We start from the raw sequence: 14,699 nt of genomic DNA, 5'->3' as shown, positions 1-14,699 counted from the left end.
ACCAGTCCTGCTCCCGAAAGCTGGAGGGGTCCTAGGAGGGATTCCAGTGTAGCGCTTGGTGGATCCAAATCCTTCCATACTAACAGTCTCCATTCTTTCCGTTGAGCTTCCAACGCCTACACGTTCAGTGACTCTGCTCGTGACACCAGTCCAGCTCCCAAAAGTTGGTGGGGTCCTAGGAGGGATTTCAGTGTAGCGCTTGGTGGATCCAAATCCTTCCATACTAACAGTCTCCATTCCTTCCGTTGAGCTTCCAACGCCTACACGTTCAGTGACTCTGCTCGTGACACCAGTCCTGCTCCCGAAAGCTGGAGGGGTCCTCACGGGGATTCCAGTATAGCGCTTGGTAGATGCAACGTGTTCTGTAGTGACACTCTCCATGCCTTCAGTTGTGCTTCCAATTCCTGTATGCTCTGTGTGTGCACTGTGTGTGTAAGGCTCAGGGAATCCAGCTGTTTCTGTACTGGTATGCCTCACAGCTTCAGTTGATCCTCTCACTCTAGCACTTTCACTGGTACTTCCAGTGCTACTCTTATTCCACCCAGCCCTTGTAACTTGAGTGACACCTGGCAAACCAGTAGTGTCTTGTTGAAACTCTTTTCCTGTAGTTAGTACAATATTGGTGGAAACTGGCCCTTTGGTGGTGTTTGTCGTTTCTGTCTTTTTCAAAGTTGGTGTCACACTGAATTCTGGAACTGGGAAAGCTGGATAAAATGAGATAGCAGAATGTAAGATATACTGTAGGTAAGGAAGTATACAGATATATTACTAATATGAAAAGGGCATAAAAACAGAGTATGAAAAAGCACAGGAAGAAGTGAGTTTTGGTTAGGCAACAAAAATATGAAATAATCATATGACAGATCTGAAACACACACACTCCAGTATGAAATAAATGTCAAGGTAAGTATAATAATCGATATGATAAGAACATAACTAGATCTCTATTTAGATCTGACATTGCTGTTCTAAGAGATCCATTATTATGATAATCTATTCTATACTACTGCAAGTAATAGGTCTGTGACAGTGAAATGTGGACACATTTACCCAGAAATAAGTACCATTGAGTTCAACAGAGTTATTCCTAGGTAGGTGGTAATCTGATTGCAGACTGAAAGTATCATCAGATTCCTTAATAATTAGGTTTTAGTGTTGTTTGCTTTTGCTATGTAGGAAAGGAAGAAGCAGAACCAAAGAGAAGGAAGCAAAAATGAAGGAAAAGGAAAAGGCATGACCTCAAAACCAGAACCAAAATGTCCTTATAAAATAGTGAGATGCCCAACACATTTTATTAATAACCTTCCTTGGAAGCACAAGACTACAGTTCTGCAGTGTAACATCTCCTAAAGACAATGATAACAAAGTTCTACAAGATTAATAAAAAGTAACTGAACTTTAGACATGTCAGTTAAGGTACTCACGAGAGCAAACCAACTTTCCAGCTTTGCAAACACTAGATGTAAAATGAAACAAAATTAATGAAAATATTCACAGGTTAAAAACCTCAAAATACCACATTTACAAAATAAAGGGAATCTTGCCAATAAAGACATAATCACTGTCACTGAAGTCACAGGTTTCCAAGGACAAACATAGCTTCTACATATTATAGTAAGGATAAGTTATTTACATTGCGCTGGAAAATTCTGTTCCATCTTGTTGATCAATTTAAATTGTGCCAATACAAAGCACAGAAATCCAGAAAGAAAAAGACAACACCTGATATGAATCTGCCTCTAAGTAAATCCTGCTGAATTCAATGGGACTTAGAAAGTAGCATAGGACTGTGGTCAGTTAAACATCTACTTCCTCAGCAGGATGGGGGGAATAAAATCATACCACAAACTCTCATACTGAACCAAATAGCTGGAGCCAAATAAAAACATAATGAATTATTAAGAATCTGGTAAAAGAGCAGTCAGGCAATTTATATTGTAAACAAATATATATCTACTATGGAATTGTTTTAAACATATCCTTGCACACCTACTGCTACAGCCTTTTCCTGTTTCCCATGGGTAGGAGTACCCAAGCGAGTTCCAGAGGCATTATTGGCAATAAAGATGACACTGGAGGCCAGTGTTTTTGTTCAATTGTGTTTCAATTAGTCACATCTTTAAAGGAGATCAGGAAGATCTGGTAGGTGCTAAGGAAGTTATCCATAGTGCCCCTTTTGCAGCATATTGGAGATCCTGGCACTAGCAGGAAAAGCTTGTGCAAGGACAGTATTCAGTTTTTGCTAAGCCCTTCCTGCCTATCGCACCATTCTGCACCAAATCCTGTGTTTTTTCAGGAGTGGGAAGGCTGTCACGGGCAAGAAAAATGAGAGAAAATTGGGTGTTCTACCTTGTGCGAACAGAAATGCTGTCTATGGGTGCAAAGCTACCATCGGATACAACCCATAAGTCACCTATAGAAGAAACTCTACACAGCTTACTAGCCTAGTAAACTTGTTATTTGCTGCCTCCCAACATTTGTCTATATGAGACATTGATTGCATGTAAGAAGACAGCACCAGGTCTTGCATAGTAGATAAACTTCCCTGTCTGTCTGTCTGTCTGTCTGTCTGTCTGTCTGTCTATTTTTCGATTTATATCCTGCCTTTTTTTCCTACAAAGGGCTCAAGGCAGCTTATATCTCCTCCTCCATCTTATCCCCACAACAACAACCCATGAGGTAGGTTGGGCTGAGAGTCTGTGACTAGTCCAAAGTCACCCAGTTGGCTCCATGGCTGAGCGGGGACTAGAACCCAGATCCTCTGAGTCCCAGTCCCATGCTCTTAACCACTGCACCACACTGGCTCTCTCAATTAAACTGGGATAACACTTAAAACAGGGATGCAGAAATTCTTGCAACCCGAGATCCAAATTACATCTCAGAGAAATTCTGTGGGGGTGTCATATTCTAGAAGTAGGTGGAGCCAAGGACAAAGGGACAGCCCCAAAATAACAGCATGTTTTAGTTTACAGCTCTTACTGCCAGTAATGAAGCCTTAGGAAGAGTACAGAAAAGGGACAAGGCCTTCTGGAGCCCCTTAAGGCTGGATCTGGCATTCAGGACTGAGCTTCGGGAGCCCTGATGCAAGGAAAGCTGTATAGTTTGTGTAGTGGGACATTAAAATGAAAAAACAGACTTACCAGAGTCTTCCACAGTCATCATAAATGCTTTGTCCAGCAATGATTACATCATTGTAGTAGCAACTGCAGTCTTTCAAGCGGACACATTTCATGGTGTTTTCATCTAGATAGGGGGTTTTCTTGGGACACTTTGCATAGCAACCTAGGTGTCAAGAATATCAAAAGCTGGTTTCAGAAGCGCAGTCACAGCTCCTTCATAGAAAAAGTCACTGGTCACTGCTGTTTAATCTTCAATGTAGAGATGTACACAAGCCTTTTCCCTTGCTTTAAGCACTACTTCTGGTGATGGTGACATCAAAGGAACCATTGCAATTCTTAAATCAAAGTAAAATTGTTCAACTGAAAATACTCCAAAGAGCAGTAAAATGGCTCAGTCTAGTGCCAAACTAAACAATCCAAACATATAAGGTGGGTCTTACCCTCCAAAACAGATGGCAGAGTCCTGCCGATCACTTGATCCTTACACGTTTTGGCTGTCACAGTCCCACAAGGCTCATAATGCCAACTGCACTGCCCAGGTGCATTGTAGTAATCACAGTAGACAGCTAAAATGTGAATTTATGTCAGAAGTCAGTTCTGGAACTGCTGCAGTATTTACTATGTCTTTGATAAACACAGAATGTTCAACAAATGTTTACATTTTATATAGAGCTACACTTGTAGGTCATGTGAGAGCAACCACATTTATCAGTAGTCAAATTAATTACTGTTTTGGTATATAAATTTCCTTTGTATACCTAAATACTGATCCCCCCTTCACCCCTTCTCTTGGTATAGACACAGAGCTTGCCCACAGGTTGCAAAGAGACCTTTGCAGCTGAATGTCCTTGTTATTTTAATGCATCATATGTACACCTCAAATTAGGAGCGATCAGGTGTCCAACTTTACTGAGGAAGGTTTTCCATTCAAAGTGCTGCCCAGTCTAAGCCCAGGTTAAATAAATCAAAAGAAGGGAGAAAAAGGCATATTGACAGTTAGCATCAGGATAGCAGACTGAGAAAGGACACAGGTCACCTGGACATAGTGTTCTCCACAATAATGAGATGCATTTTATTTCTGTTTAAATTATAGCCATTATTTCTACATTTTCCTCTATACATATAAATCAGCACATGTACTTGTAGTACAAATTTGTGTTCTCTTTCCTGGAAATGTGAAATTGGCCACCACACCTCATATATTGTTGTCCACTGTCCTGAAAAGGATGTGGGTTGCTTTTGGGCTTCCAGCAGCAGCTTGAATTGCAGTAATTAGCAGGTAATTTTTTTCATAACACAGAAATAATCAGTGTTTCTTAACAAAATAGGCTCAGCTCACCATATTTGACTGCTGGCTCTCCTCATCAGGAAAATGTAGACACTGCAGGTTCAGGCTGAGAACTGTTCTTGACTTGTTCCCTGGTTATGACCTGACCTCCCAAATGAGCTCCGAGTGTACTGGCTAAGAGTGCGGGACTAGGAGATCCAGGTTCTAGTCCCCACTCAGCCATGGAACTAACTTTGGACAACTCACAGGCTCTCAGCCCAACCTACCTCACTGGGTTTGTTTGTTGTGAGGATGAGGCTGAGAGGAGGAAGATAATTATGTAAGCCACTTTGAGTTCCTTGAGGGGGAAAATGCAAGATAGAAATATAATAATTAATAAAACGGACTGTGACTCTTAGCTGGAGTACAGGCTTGACTCCAAAGTGACTAAAGTGTTGGATTAAGATTCAGGTGATGCGAGTTCTAGTCTCCACTCAGCTTTGAAGCTCACTAGGTAACTTTGGGGCAGTCACAGACTCTCAGCCTCACCTCACAGAGTTGTTGTCATGAGGATAAAATGGGGATGAGGATTAGGTAAGTTGCCTTGGGTTTTCTGCAGGGAAAGGGTGAGTCATAATATTTTTAAAAAATGACCTATCACAAGGTCCTTCTGATTATAAATATTTTAAGAAAACCAAACAGACACTTAAAAGTTTGAGGATGCAAGTTGCATACAAATATGACACAAGCAGAATCAATTTAGGTCTATTCTACCAAAAAAGACAAACATAAGCCATTAATTATATTGACTAATATAGCATCAAAGTTGTGATCTGGTCCAATCATTTTATTCCTACAGAATTCAGTCACAGAACCAAACTGATGCATGTTTACTCAAAAGTAAGCACTTTGTTCAGCTGAGCTTCCTCCCAGGTAAGTGTGCATAGGATTATGTTGCTAATGACATCAAATTATCAAAATAGTGCTTATGCTGTTACCTGCCAGTCACATATTTGCCATCTCTGATTGTATTTGATGTCTCACATTATAAGTCAGTTACTCAGAGAACAGCTTTTCTGATAACTTACTTGAAATCTGAGTGATACCTATAAATGCCTATACCTACTTTTACCCTGTAAAAATAAGAATTCTTGAATAGAGATGTTTCAAGGCTGAAGTCCAACAACACATCCTCTAAACTACGCTGGCATTACTGGTCTTATGAAAAACCACCACCAGCTTGTTTCAGCTTCTTTTGCCCCACCACCCCTCCCAGAAAAAAAATCAAATGTGAGAGAGGGAATAAAACCATAAAAGGAGAATTGTGCATGTACACAGCAAAATTCTCTGCAATGCTTCAGTCTTCAAGGAAATATCACATAGTACTGTGTTCTCCATTCTTGGAAAAAGTTCCAGGACTTGACCTGGGACTGAAATATGAATATGCTGTTGTTTTTATGCCTTTCTCCCATTCTCCTCCTAATAAATAATTTAGTGTTTATATAAGAATCTATATGACCAAAGTCTCCTAATTTTTAAGAACAATCGTATCAGCTTTTCCCTGCCAGGGACTTGGGGGAGAAGCTGCGAGACCTGATGGAGAACTCCCAGAGGCCATATCTGACCCACTGGCCAGAGGTTCCTTATGCCTAATAAAAGGTAAGCTATTGTTAATCATATCCAGAGTGCAGATGTAAGAGATGAGGATATAGCCAGGTTAGACTCAGTGCAGCGTAGGGCTACAACGATGGTGGCCAGATTGCAGGGAAAGCTGTATGAGGCGAGACTGAGGGAACTGGGTCTCTTCAGCCTGGAGAAGACTGAGAGGGGATCTGTTGGCGACATACAGGTATGTGAGGGGATGTCACATGGAGATGGGTAGAGACCTGTTCTCCCCTGCAGAGGAAGGCAGGACGCGCTCCAACGGAGCAAAGCTCAGGGGGCCAAGGTTCCATTTGGATGCCAGGAAGTACTTCCTGACAGTTAGGACCCCGAGGGTATGGAATGGGCTTCCGCAGGAGGTGGTTGAGGCCCCATTGGTGAGGGTGTTCAAGGATAGGCTAGACATGCATGTGGTATGCATGTCATGAGTGGAGCCAGCTAGAGCTCAGGGTCAGACTAGATGGCCCAGGAGGCCCCTTCTGACTCGCTCTGTTTCTATGTTTCTATGAGGCTGAGTGCCATGCCCAAGATTATGAAATGGCTCCTAATCCATGCTCTTATCTTCAGCCTGCAGTAATTCATATGAATTAACGTTCCACGATTAGTTTCACTTACGGCAAAGGTCTGGAGTGCGCCAGGATACACAGACCCCAACTGCTGAGCATGCTTCTGCATACATTGCTACAGCGGTACAGAATCCAAGATATTTCCCTTCCATGGTGCATGCACAAGCTTCCTCAATGCAAGCCTTGTGATACGGAGTGGGGTCCACCTAAGGAGAACAAACCGAAGTACTATTATTTTTGGGAAGCTTGTTGTCCCAGCTTTTGTGACTGTGAGTACCTCTTCTCATACCATAGCATGCATATGTGAGCCCGCCATTCATATATGCAACCATACCATCCATTTGTCTCATATGCAGGCTCCTTTGTCTGTCTAAGAAATGCTGAAGAATCACATAGTGTGGGATATAGTGTGGGTTGCATTCAGGATCTGACTACTATGAGAGCAAGGGGTTCCACTTGCAGACAGTCCCTCTGCACAATTTTTGGGGACTTTTTGGATACAGTAAACCCCATGATTTTACTGGGGATACAGTAAAACCCACAGCAGAGTTGCATGATTCTCCGTGTAGCCACTTCCAGGAGAATGGAGGGACCATTGTGACAAGGATGTGGCAGAAAAGCACACTTTCATTTGCACAGGTAAATCCTGATCCACCTGGTCCCCCAGGCTACAAGACCTGCATGGAGGGCCCAATTACCACCATACAAAAGGCATTCTTGGGCCACCATCTGCACCCCAACCAGGAAACCTTTGGTAAAGAGCAAGACTTACCCGGTTGTGGCAGGCCCTGAATCGATAGTCTCTAATTATTTCACATTTTCTCACAGCCCAGTCTCTGCAGTATGCATTTGCATCACATGGAAAAGACTCTACTACTGTATCTGAACATTCAGGGCCAGTCTTCCAGCTGTTGCCAAATTCCAATGGCCCGGCTGCCAGAGAACCTTGCCTGGTAGTAAATTCATCCTGAAGATTTCCATTATGATTTCCACAAAGGCCACATACATTACTCTGTATTGCAAACAGAAGGATGTTGTGAGGCATCACCTAGACCACCTCTGGTCCCCTCCTACCAGGTAGCAAAAATGTCTAACAAGGTGTCTGTATGGTATGGTAGTCCAGTCTGGCTTACTCTCTGGCTGAACTGCAGCATGGTCCTACCTTTGGCCCAACAGCCGTGCTAGTTGGCTTGATGGAGATGACATCTCCCTCTGAACCATTCTCCATTCTGGCCCACTTATGGGGTACAAATAGGCATTCAGTCCATTTGTTTATGAACATATAATTGATAAGGATGATTTATCATCATCATCATCATCATCATCATCATCATCATCATCATCGCTGCTACTATTACTACAGTAAAGAAGTAAAGATGTCATAAATCTTTACCTTGTGAAATCACTGCCAGAGAGATGAGCAAACACCTACTATTTTAAGAACAAATTTTGCACCCCTCTCTTTTACACAGATTTTTTAAAAAGTCATGCCTAAAGTATCAACTTGATATTCAAGCACTCTTTTATCTATCCATCTATTTATTACATTTATGAACCACTCCCTTAGCCCGTCAAGGCTCTCTGGGCAGTGTACAATCCCAAACAAATGTGTAACAATAAAATTCCTATAACAACAATTCATACAATAAAAATTCATAAAGTAAAATACAATAAAATACAACATATTCTGACAGATAACTACAACAGTGGATAAAATTACGTCAGGCACAGTGGTGATAAAATCATTAAAATTTCTTAAAATATAAAATATTAATTCAGTGATTCTTAAAATTACTGGTGAATATAAATGTCTTTGCCTGGTGCCATATAAATAGCAATGAAGGCTCCAGGTATATTTTTCTAGGGAACATATTCCATAGATCAGGTGCAACTACCAAAAAGGCCCTTCTCCTTTGCCTTTGCTATCCCTTCACCTCTTTAGGGGTGATTCCCTAAGAAGGATCTCCACAGTCAATCTGAAGTGGTTGGGTAAGAACATGTGAGAATTACTATTCCTTCAGGTATCTTGGCCTCAAGTTGTTTAGGGCTTTATATGTCAAAACCCTACATACATGAGCAGCTGCTGCAGCCACCGTTATCTTGAAGATGCCTTGTTTGCAGAACTGGAGATTCTGGGAGGGAGTTATTGAAGACAGGGAGTACTGTGCAGAAGAAACTCAGTAGCGCCCTCCAGACAATTGCATCCACATGGTGATTCCATGTTAAAGGTGAATCCTGAATCATGTAGTCCTAAAACAACCCTGGTGTGAGTGAAAGGAGAGGACTGTGCACGGGTTACACAAGCCAGGTCTGATTATGGTGTGGTGGCTCAACTGAAGCTGGACCAATGTGATTCCTCTTTCTGTTAATATGAGGCTGTTGTATCATTACTCACACAACAGCTGTATTCCCCATACCACGGTGTTCATAGATTTTCCTGCCATACCTTCTAAAAAATTGATTAAGGAATTAGTTTTGAATAATGTCATTTGGAATATACAAACCTAGCCAGTGCTTTTTTTTGTAAAAAAAAAAAAAAAAGGTGCCGGAACTCACATCTTGTTAATTTTTTATTTAGGGTTTTTTTAGGGTAATCTTTTATTAGCAGGACCAGTGGTTGAGAAGTAATTAGTTTTTTTTTCATTTTTAAATGAAAAAAAAAACTTTTACACTAAAAATTAAAAAAAGATTTTTAATTCACCAACTTCCTTTAAAATAAAGAAATTATTTACCTTTTGCATGTAGCCAATCACTCTACACACACCAACACTGTGTGATGAAACATAATGGTCACCGCCCACAGTAAGCACTCAGCGCGCAACCACATGACCAATCACAAATCAAGCAGCGTCAAAAGCCGAGCATCACAACGGGCGCGGACACACAAGCAGCCCGCATGCACTATTTTAATGATTTTGCTGCCAACCTGCTACACCCGACAGGGCGATTCAAAAGCATGTGGAAAAATCCATCGAAAAAAGGTGCCGGAACGCTGCTCCAGTGCATTCTATGACAAAAAAAGCCCTGAACCTAGCATAACCAGAAAAACTGCTTACTGGGTGAAAATGCAGCATTCCTAGTCATAAAATACAGAATAAATTGTAAACAGTAATTTTTTTTAAAGTTTATATATATTATGCTTACACTCCAGTTTGGCTCTTTTATAAGAGTTATTCTTGTATTTTTGTCCCAAATCAAAATTAATCCATGCAAAAATTTGATAATCAAATACAGTCCAACAGTGTGTACAGTGTAGGGTTGTTCATCTCTTTCACATTGTGTACTTCCAGCATCTTTAATAAACATGACTTTTCCATCTTCTAGGACAAGGCTGGCATTCTGAAATTATATTTTAAAAGAAAAAAAGCAACCTTTATGATTAGGACATTGATAATCTTCCAGGAAATTATTGATAGAAAGAACAGGTGACACCTGCTGCAACAGATGCCGGTCTACATACTCTCCTAGGAGATGCTGGTCTACGTACTCTCCATTCCACACAATGTTCTATTCTCTGCCCTCCACCTGCAACGATCAATTACCATGCTGGAGCTCCTGGGACTGTTTCTGATTGCCTCCCCACCTAGCTATTTTTGCTAGGTTTTCTTTGCACCTCTCTGAACTTCAAGGGTTTGGACAAACCTGCTTGATAATTCTGTCTTGTGCACGGATGGCATCACTTTGTTGCTGCCATTGTTAAGCGCCATCAACTTGTCTCCAATTTATGGTGAACTTATGGAAGAGAGCCTTCTAAAATGTCCTATCCATGACATCCCCTTTTAGCTGCACTGAATTCAAGGCTGTGGCTTCCTTTATGGAGGGAATCCATTTCTCACTGGTCTTCCTTTTCTTCTTTCTTAGACTGTCCCCAGCATGAATGTCTTTCCCAGTGAGTCTTGCCTTCTCACAATGTATCCAAAGTACCACAGCCTCAGTTGCATTATTTTTGCTGCTAGGAAAAACTTTTTCTTGATTTGATCTAGTATCCACTGGGTATAACTCTATGTACATCAGAAACAGAGGAAATGAAAGAGCAGTCCTACCTGTAGAATCACTGTGATTTTCCTTGAACATGTAACTCCATCATCACAACATGGGACACTTTCTGTAAGGATTTGGAATGACCCATCTTCTTTACCACAATAATCCTGTAAGTTATGCATATGCATACATTTATGTATTGAATGAACTGCTCTAGACCAAACAGACTTCACTGCCACAATGTTTAGTGATAGTGACAAAGGACTAGGATGGACAAAGCTACGTTAGGTGTGTCCAAGGTGTCCTTCGAGCAGCTGACCCTCCTGCTGCCGATCACAAACTGCTTTACAAAGTTCCTTAGTTTCAGATGATCGGTTCAAACAATTCCATAGTTCAAGATTTTGGTTGGTTGGTTGGGTGGGTGGATAAGAACAGTTTTGAATAGCTTGAGTTGGGTTTTGCCCATAGAAGCATGATAGAAATGCTTGTTAGAATTCATGCTAGCATAAGTGTCTGTTTTGAGAGTGCAGCCTGCGGGTTATTCTCTCATTTTGTGCATTTTCAGTAAATGGATTCAACAATACCTTTTTTGCGTAACTGAGCCTGAAGAAAGTACCACAAATGACTTACTCGAAGGGTGCAAAGCAATACCAAAGCTCTTTTTCCTGGAATCAGGCATCTGTCCATTCTTATAATAGTCACTGCACTTTTTTCCAAGTTATAGTACAACTCTATATAGAGAAAGCAGCATCTTATGAATACTCAACATGGAAGAAAACCCAAAAATATGCTTACTTCAGCAAGTACATACTGACAAAGTCCATCATAGCTGTACCACTTCCCATCAAATGTTTGGATTTGACCATCTCCATAGATGTGGCAAGTACTCTGGCATTTATTTTCTGTACACTTCCATGATCCTTGTACACACTTGCTGAGATAAATAAGAACAGTTTGTTAACAATAACATTAAAATCATGTGTATCTTCTAAGGTGAGATTGAATACTTTAGTTACATATTTATCACTATACTGATTATAAGCACAGAGAAACTCTAGGCTTAAATCAACAAGGTATTTATTGGCTTTAAAGATCAGTGCAATAAGGACTGGCATAGTTACTCTCTGTTTTACGTATTGTATTCCCACTACACAATTATAATATTAAATATTTTTGCACAGATAAAGACCAAAGTGCCTGCTGGGTAGCAGGCTAGCTACATGGATATCCTGCAGCACAAGGTGGCAGGAACTGATGACATAAATGGACAGCAGCAGGAAGACCTATTGGTCTACCTTATGCATAGAATATCCACACAATCCCATCCCCTCCACCCCCAGAAATGTGCTGTTGATTGCTCCCAAGCTCTTGGGCTCAAGGCAAGCCTATGCTAAAGGCCAAAGGTGATGAGGCCAAAAAGGATTGGCGGTAAAATTCCCTAAATGCCAGTATATTTTAGCTTAAACCTCTTACTAAGCCTTGGGAGGGGCATTTCAAACTTCCAGAAAGAGGAAGAAAATATTCAAAAGCCAGGAAACCACTAAATGATAGGCAGTGGGAAGTGAGAGACACCTGATAAAGTGAGGAAAGCATGATGACCAATGGCAAAACCCCAGGCTTTGGTCCCTGGACAGATTTGGTCCTAGGTTTGAAAGTGGGCTCTCATAGTGTGGGCTTCTGACAGTCTTGCTAAAATGGGTGCGCAACTGCTTTATTTGCAGCTGACTTTCTGCATTGCACCCATGTTTTCTACATGGAAAGTACGTCTTGGTTTGCACAGCCCACATCTGCTTAACCTGTGGCTGACCAAGGGCTTGACAAACCTCCTAGCTTTGTAGCTTGTTTAAGGCTGCAGAAAACAGGACCATTTTCAAGCATTTGCCAGGCCAGAAAACACATTTGGTAGACTGCATCTGCCTTGGAGAATGCCACAAATTCTACAGACCTGACATAGGATGGGTGGATTGATGGGTGGGTAACCTTCAATCTGGTGAAATATTTGGACTATGTGAACTTTGGTCCCATCCAGCCCTATCCTTGCTTGTTACTGTATGCATTCAGAGTGTATCCTTTTGTTCCTTTTTTGTTTATGAAAAAGTGCTATCTCTTCAACCATCAAATGGGATAAATCAAAAGTTAATATTTGTAGAAATGAACTGAACTGCAGGTTTTATAAAAGAAAAAGTCAACAAAATACAAATAACAAAGAAACCATCAAATATGTAACATTGTCTTAGACTCACAAAGATCAATTATGGCATAGTAAATTCAGGTATACAAGAAAAGGGGATAAAGACAATGCAGATTGCAACTGATCAATTGAGAGAGAAAGAGCAAGAGAGAGAGAGGGAGAGGGAGAGGGAGAGAAGAGCAGGGAAAGGTGATATATTTGAACTCAAATAAAATAGTTACAAAAGGAAAGAGAACCTGGCTGACAATGGCATGCAAATATACATACAACATTGTAAACCTGTACAAAGTGTCTTCTCAACTCATTCAGAATACATATAAATACAGTCCCCCAATTAAAAAAGTATCCAAAAGTCAACATTACCAAGTGTTACATTCCACTTTTATTGAGCTCCCTTGTTTATATGTCCGACCGCTGTAGGAACATGGGCAATGTACTGCCGGAATGCACACCCCATTGGAGTTTCGAACCTTGCCTAATGGGCAAAAACATCCACGCTTGCAGGGCAAGTCCATCTGTATACAAAGTGTACAAATTCAGAGAAGCATTTCTTCTACTGTACTATTTCTATGAAAACTTGTATAGCTTTTGAAACTAGAAGTTCTGAATGTCATACATGACTGTATGGTTGGCATTGCTAAGGTTGTATATTACATTTACTGTGCAATGTGTGAAGCATGGACTTGTTAATTACTTCTACGATGAAGTATAAATTCAATGTCAATTCAGATTCCTTTGTTGGTACATGTGTACAACAAAGTACACCTGAATATTATTATTACCAACAAAATACCCACTATGATGCAGTGGGTAATGTTGGTCTTGAACTCAGGAAAGGTTATGTAACTCCTTACTCTAGCATAAAACAGCCTAGATGGATTTAAAAAAACCACTATCACTTGGAATTGCAACATCACTGGTTGTGAAATTGACTAAAAGGTTTTTAACCATCATAAGGTCAAACACATTGACACAAAATCTACACTTAAAATTGCACGATACATTATTGGAATGGCATTGGAAGGATCACATCATGCTATTGAATTGCTATCATGGGATCCGCAGCATACAAAATTCTCTGACTTATCTGCACGCAAATTTAGGATTGCTATGCCAAAACACAAAACCCATTGAAAACCCATTGTCACATTGTTAGCCTTTCCCAGGCAACTGAGTTTATAAAATGGCAAAATTCAAGCAACAAATTATAAAACCACATTAAATATATACACTTTTAAAATAATCCAGATAAAATAAAGTTCCAAAATGTAGCAGCAGAAGATACAATAAAACTTCTTCTCAAAGCTTTTAAAAAGATGCCACAGAAGGAGTCAGACGTATCTCTCTTGGGACTGAATTGTATAAGGTGGGGCCACCACCGAAAAGGCCACTCTCTCTAGCGCCTATGAACGCTTGTGATCTTAGCAGCACACCAGTGAAGATAAACCCTTGGCAGGTTCGTATGAAAGTTGCTTGTTTCTTGCTTTTATTTTGGAATTTTCAGAGAGGTACAATCTGGATCAGCTTGAAGAAAATAATAACATTTTAAGCTCTCAAGAGTTCTCCCTTAAAGAGAGGACTAAGATATTTTCAGAGCCCTGCATGTTTTATCAATTCTTAGAGAGAACTGTGAACTCCAGAGAAATCAGCTTACAGAGATCTGAGGCATCTTCAGAGCACTGCATGTTCTGTCAATTCTTTTCTTTGCGTTTGGGTCAGAACAACTGACAAATTCGGCTCCACCTGTACAGGTGACTGAAGAAGAAAGGTTGGATTATATGATTTGAATGTGAATATTTCATTTTTGAAAAGTTGTTCCTTTAATAAAGTGTCCCAGTTTGAATGGCCCTTTGCCCCATCCCTTTGCAGGAAGCCTCTAAATAACTAGACTTTCCCATTTTGTCCAACCTGGA

At 40.6% G+C, this 14,699-nt stretch overlaps 1 protein-coding gene across 1 annotated transcript in view; it reads right to left on the bottom strand.

Annotated features, from left to right (window-relative positions):
* The window catches only part of MUC19 (mucin 19, oligomeric), a 56,812-nt gene that overhangs the window by 10,301 nt on the left and 31,812 nt on the right, over positions 1-14,699 (bottom strand). Inside the window, exons 20-30 of the mRNA XM_044423264.1 lie at positions 14,441-14,541; positions 13,150-13,301; positions 11,391-11,529; positions 10,658-10,762; positions 9,759-9,953; positions 7,387-7,626; positions 6,664-6,820; positions 3,560-3,685; positions 3,141-3,282; positions 1,425-1,456; positions 3-704 (exon numbers count right to left, since the gene is read on the bottom strand). Of these exons, the coding sequence (XP_044279199.1) occupies positions 3-704; positions 1,425-1,456; positions 3,141-3,282; positions 3,560-3,685; positions 6,664-6,820; positions 7,387-7,626; positions 9,759-9,953; positions 10,658-10,762; positions 11,391-11,529; positions 13,150-13,301; positions 14,441-14,541 (2,091 nt within the window). The remainder of the gene's footprint in view (positions 1-2; positions 705-1,424; positions 1,457-3,140; positions 3,283-3,559; positions 3,686-6,663; positions 6,821-7,386; positions 7,627-9,758; positions 9,954-10,657; positions 10,763-11,390; positions 11,530-13,149; positions 13,302-14,440; positions 14,542-14,699) is intronic.

Source organism: Varanus komodoensis, unplaced genomic scaffold, assembly GCF_004798865.1.
Source record: "Varanus komodoensis strain SLA01 unplaced genomic scaffold, ASM479886v1 scaffold13_3, whole genome shotgun sequence".
Lineage (NCBI taxonomy): Eukaryota > Metazoa > Chordata > Lepidosauria > Squamata > Varanidae > Varanus > Varanus komodoensis.
This window is presented reverse-complemented; position numbering and strand designations above follow the sequence as displayed.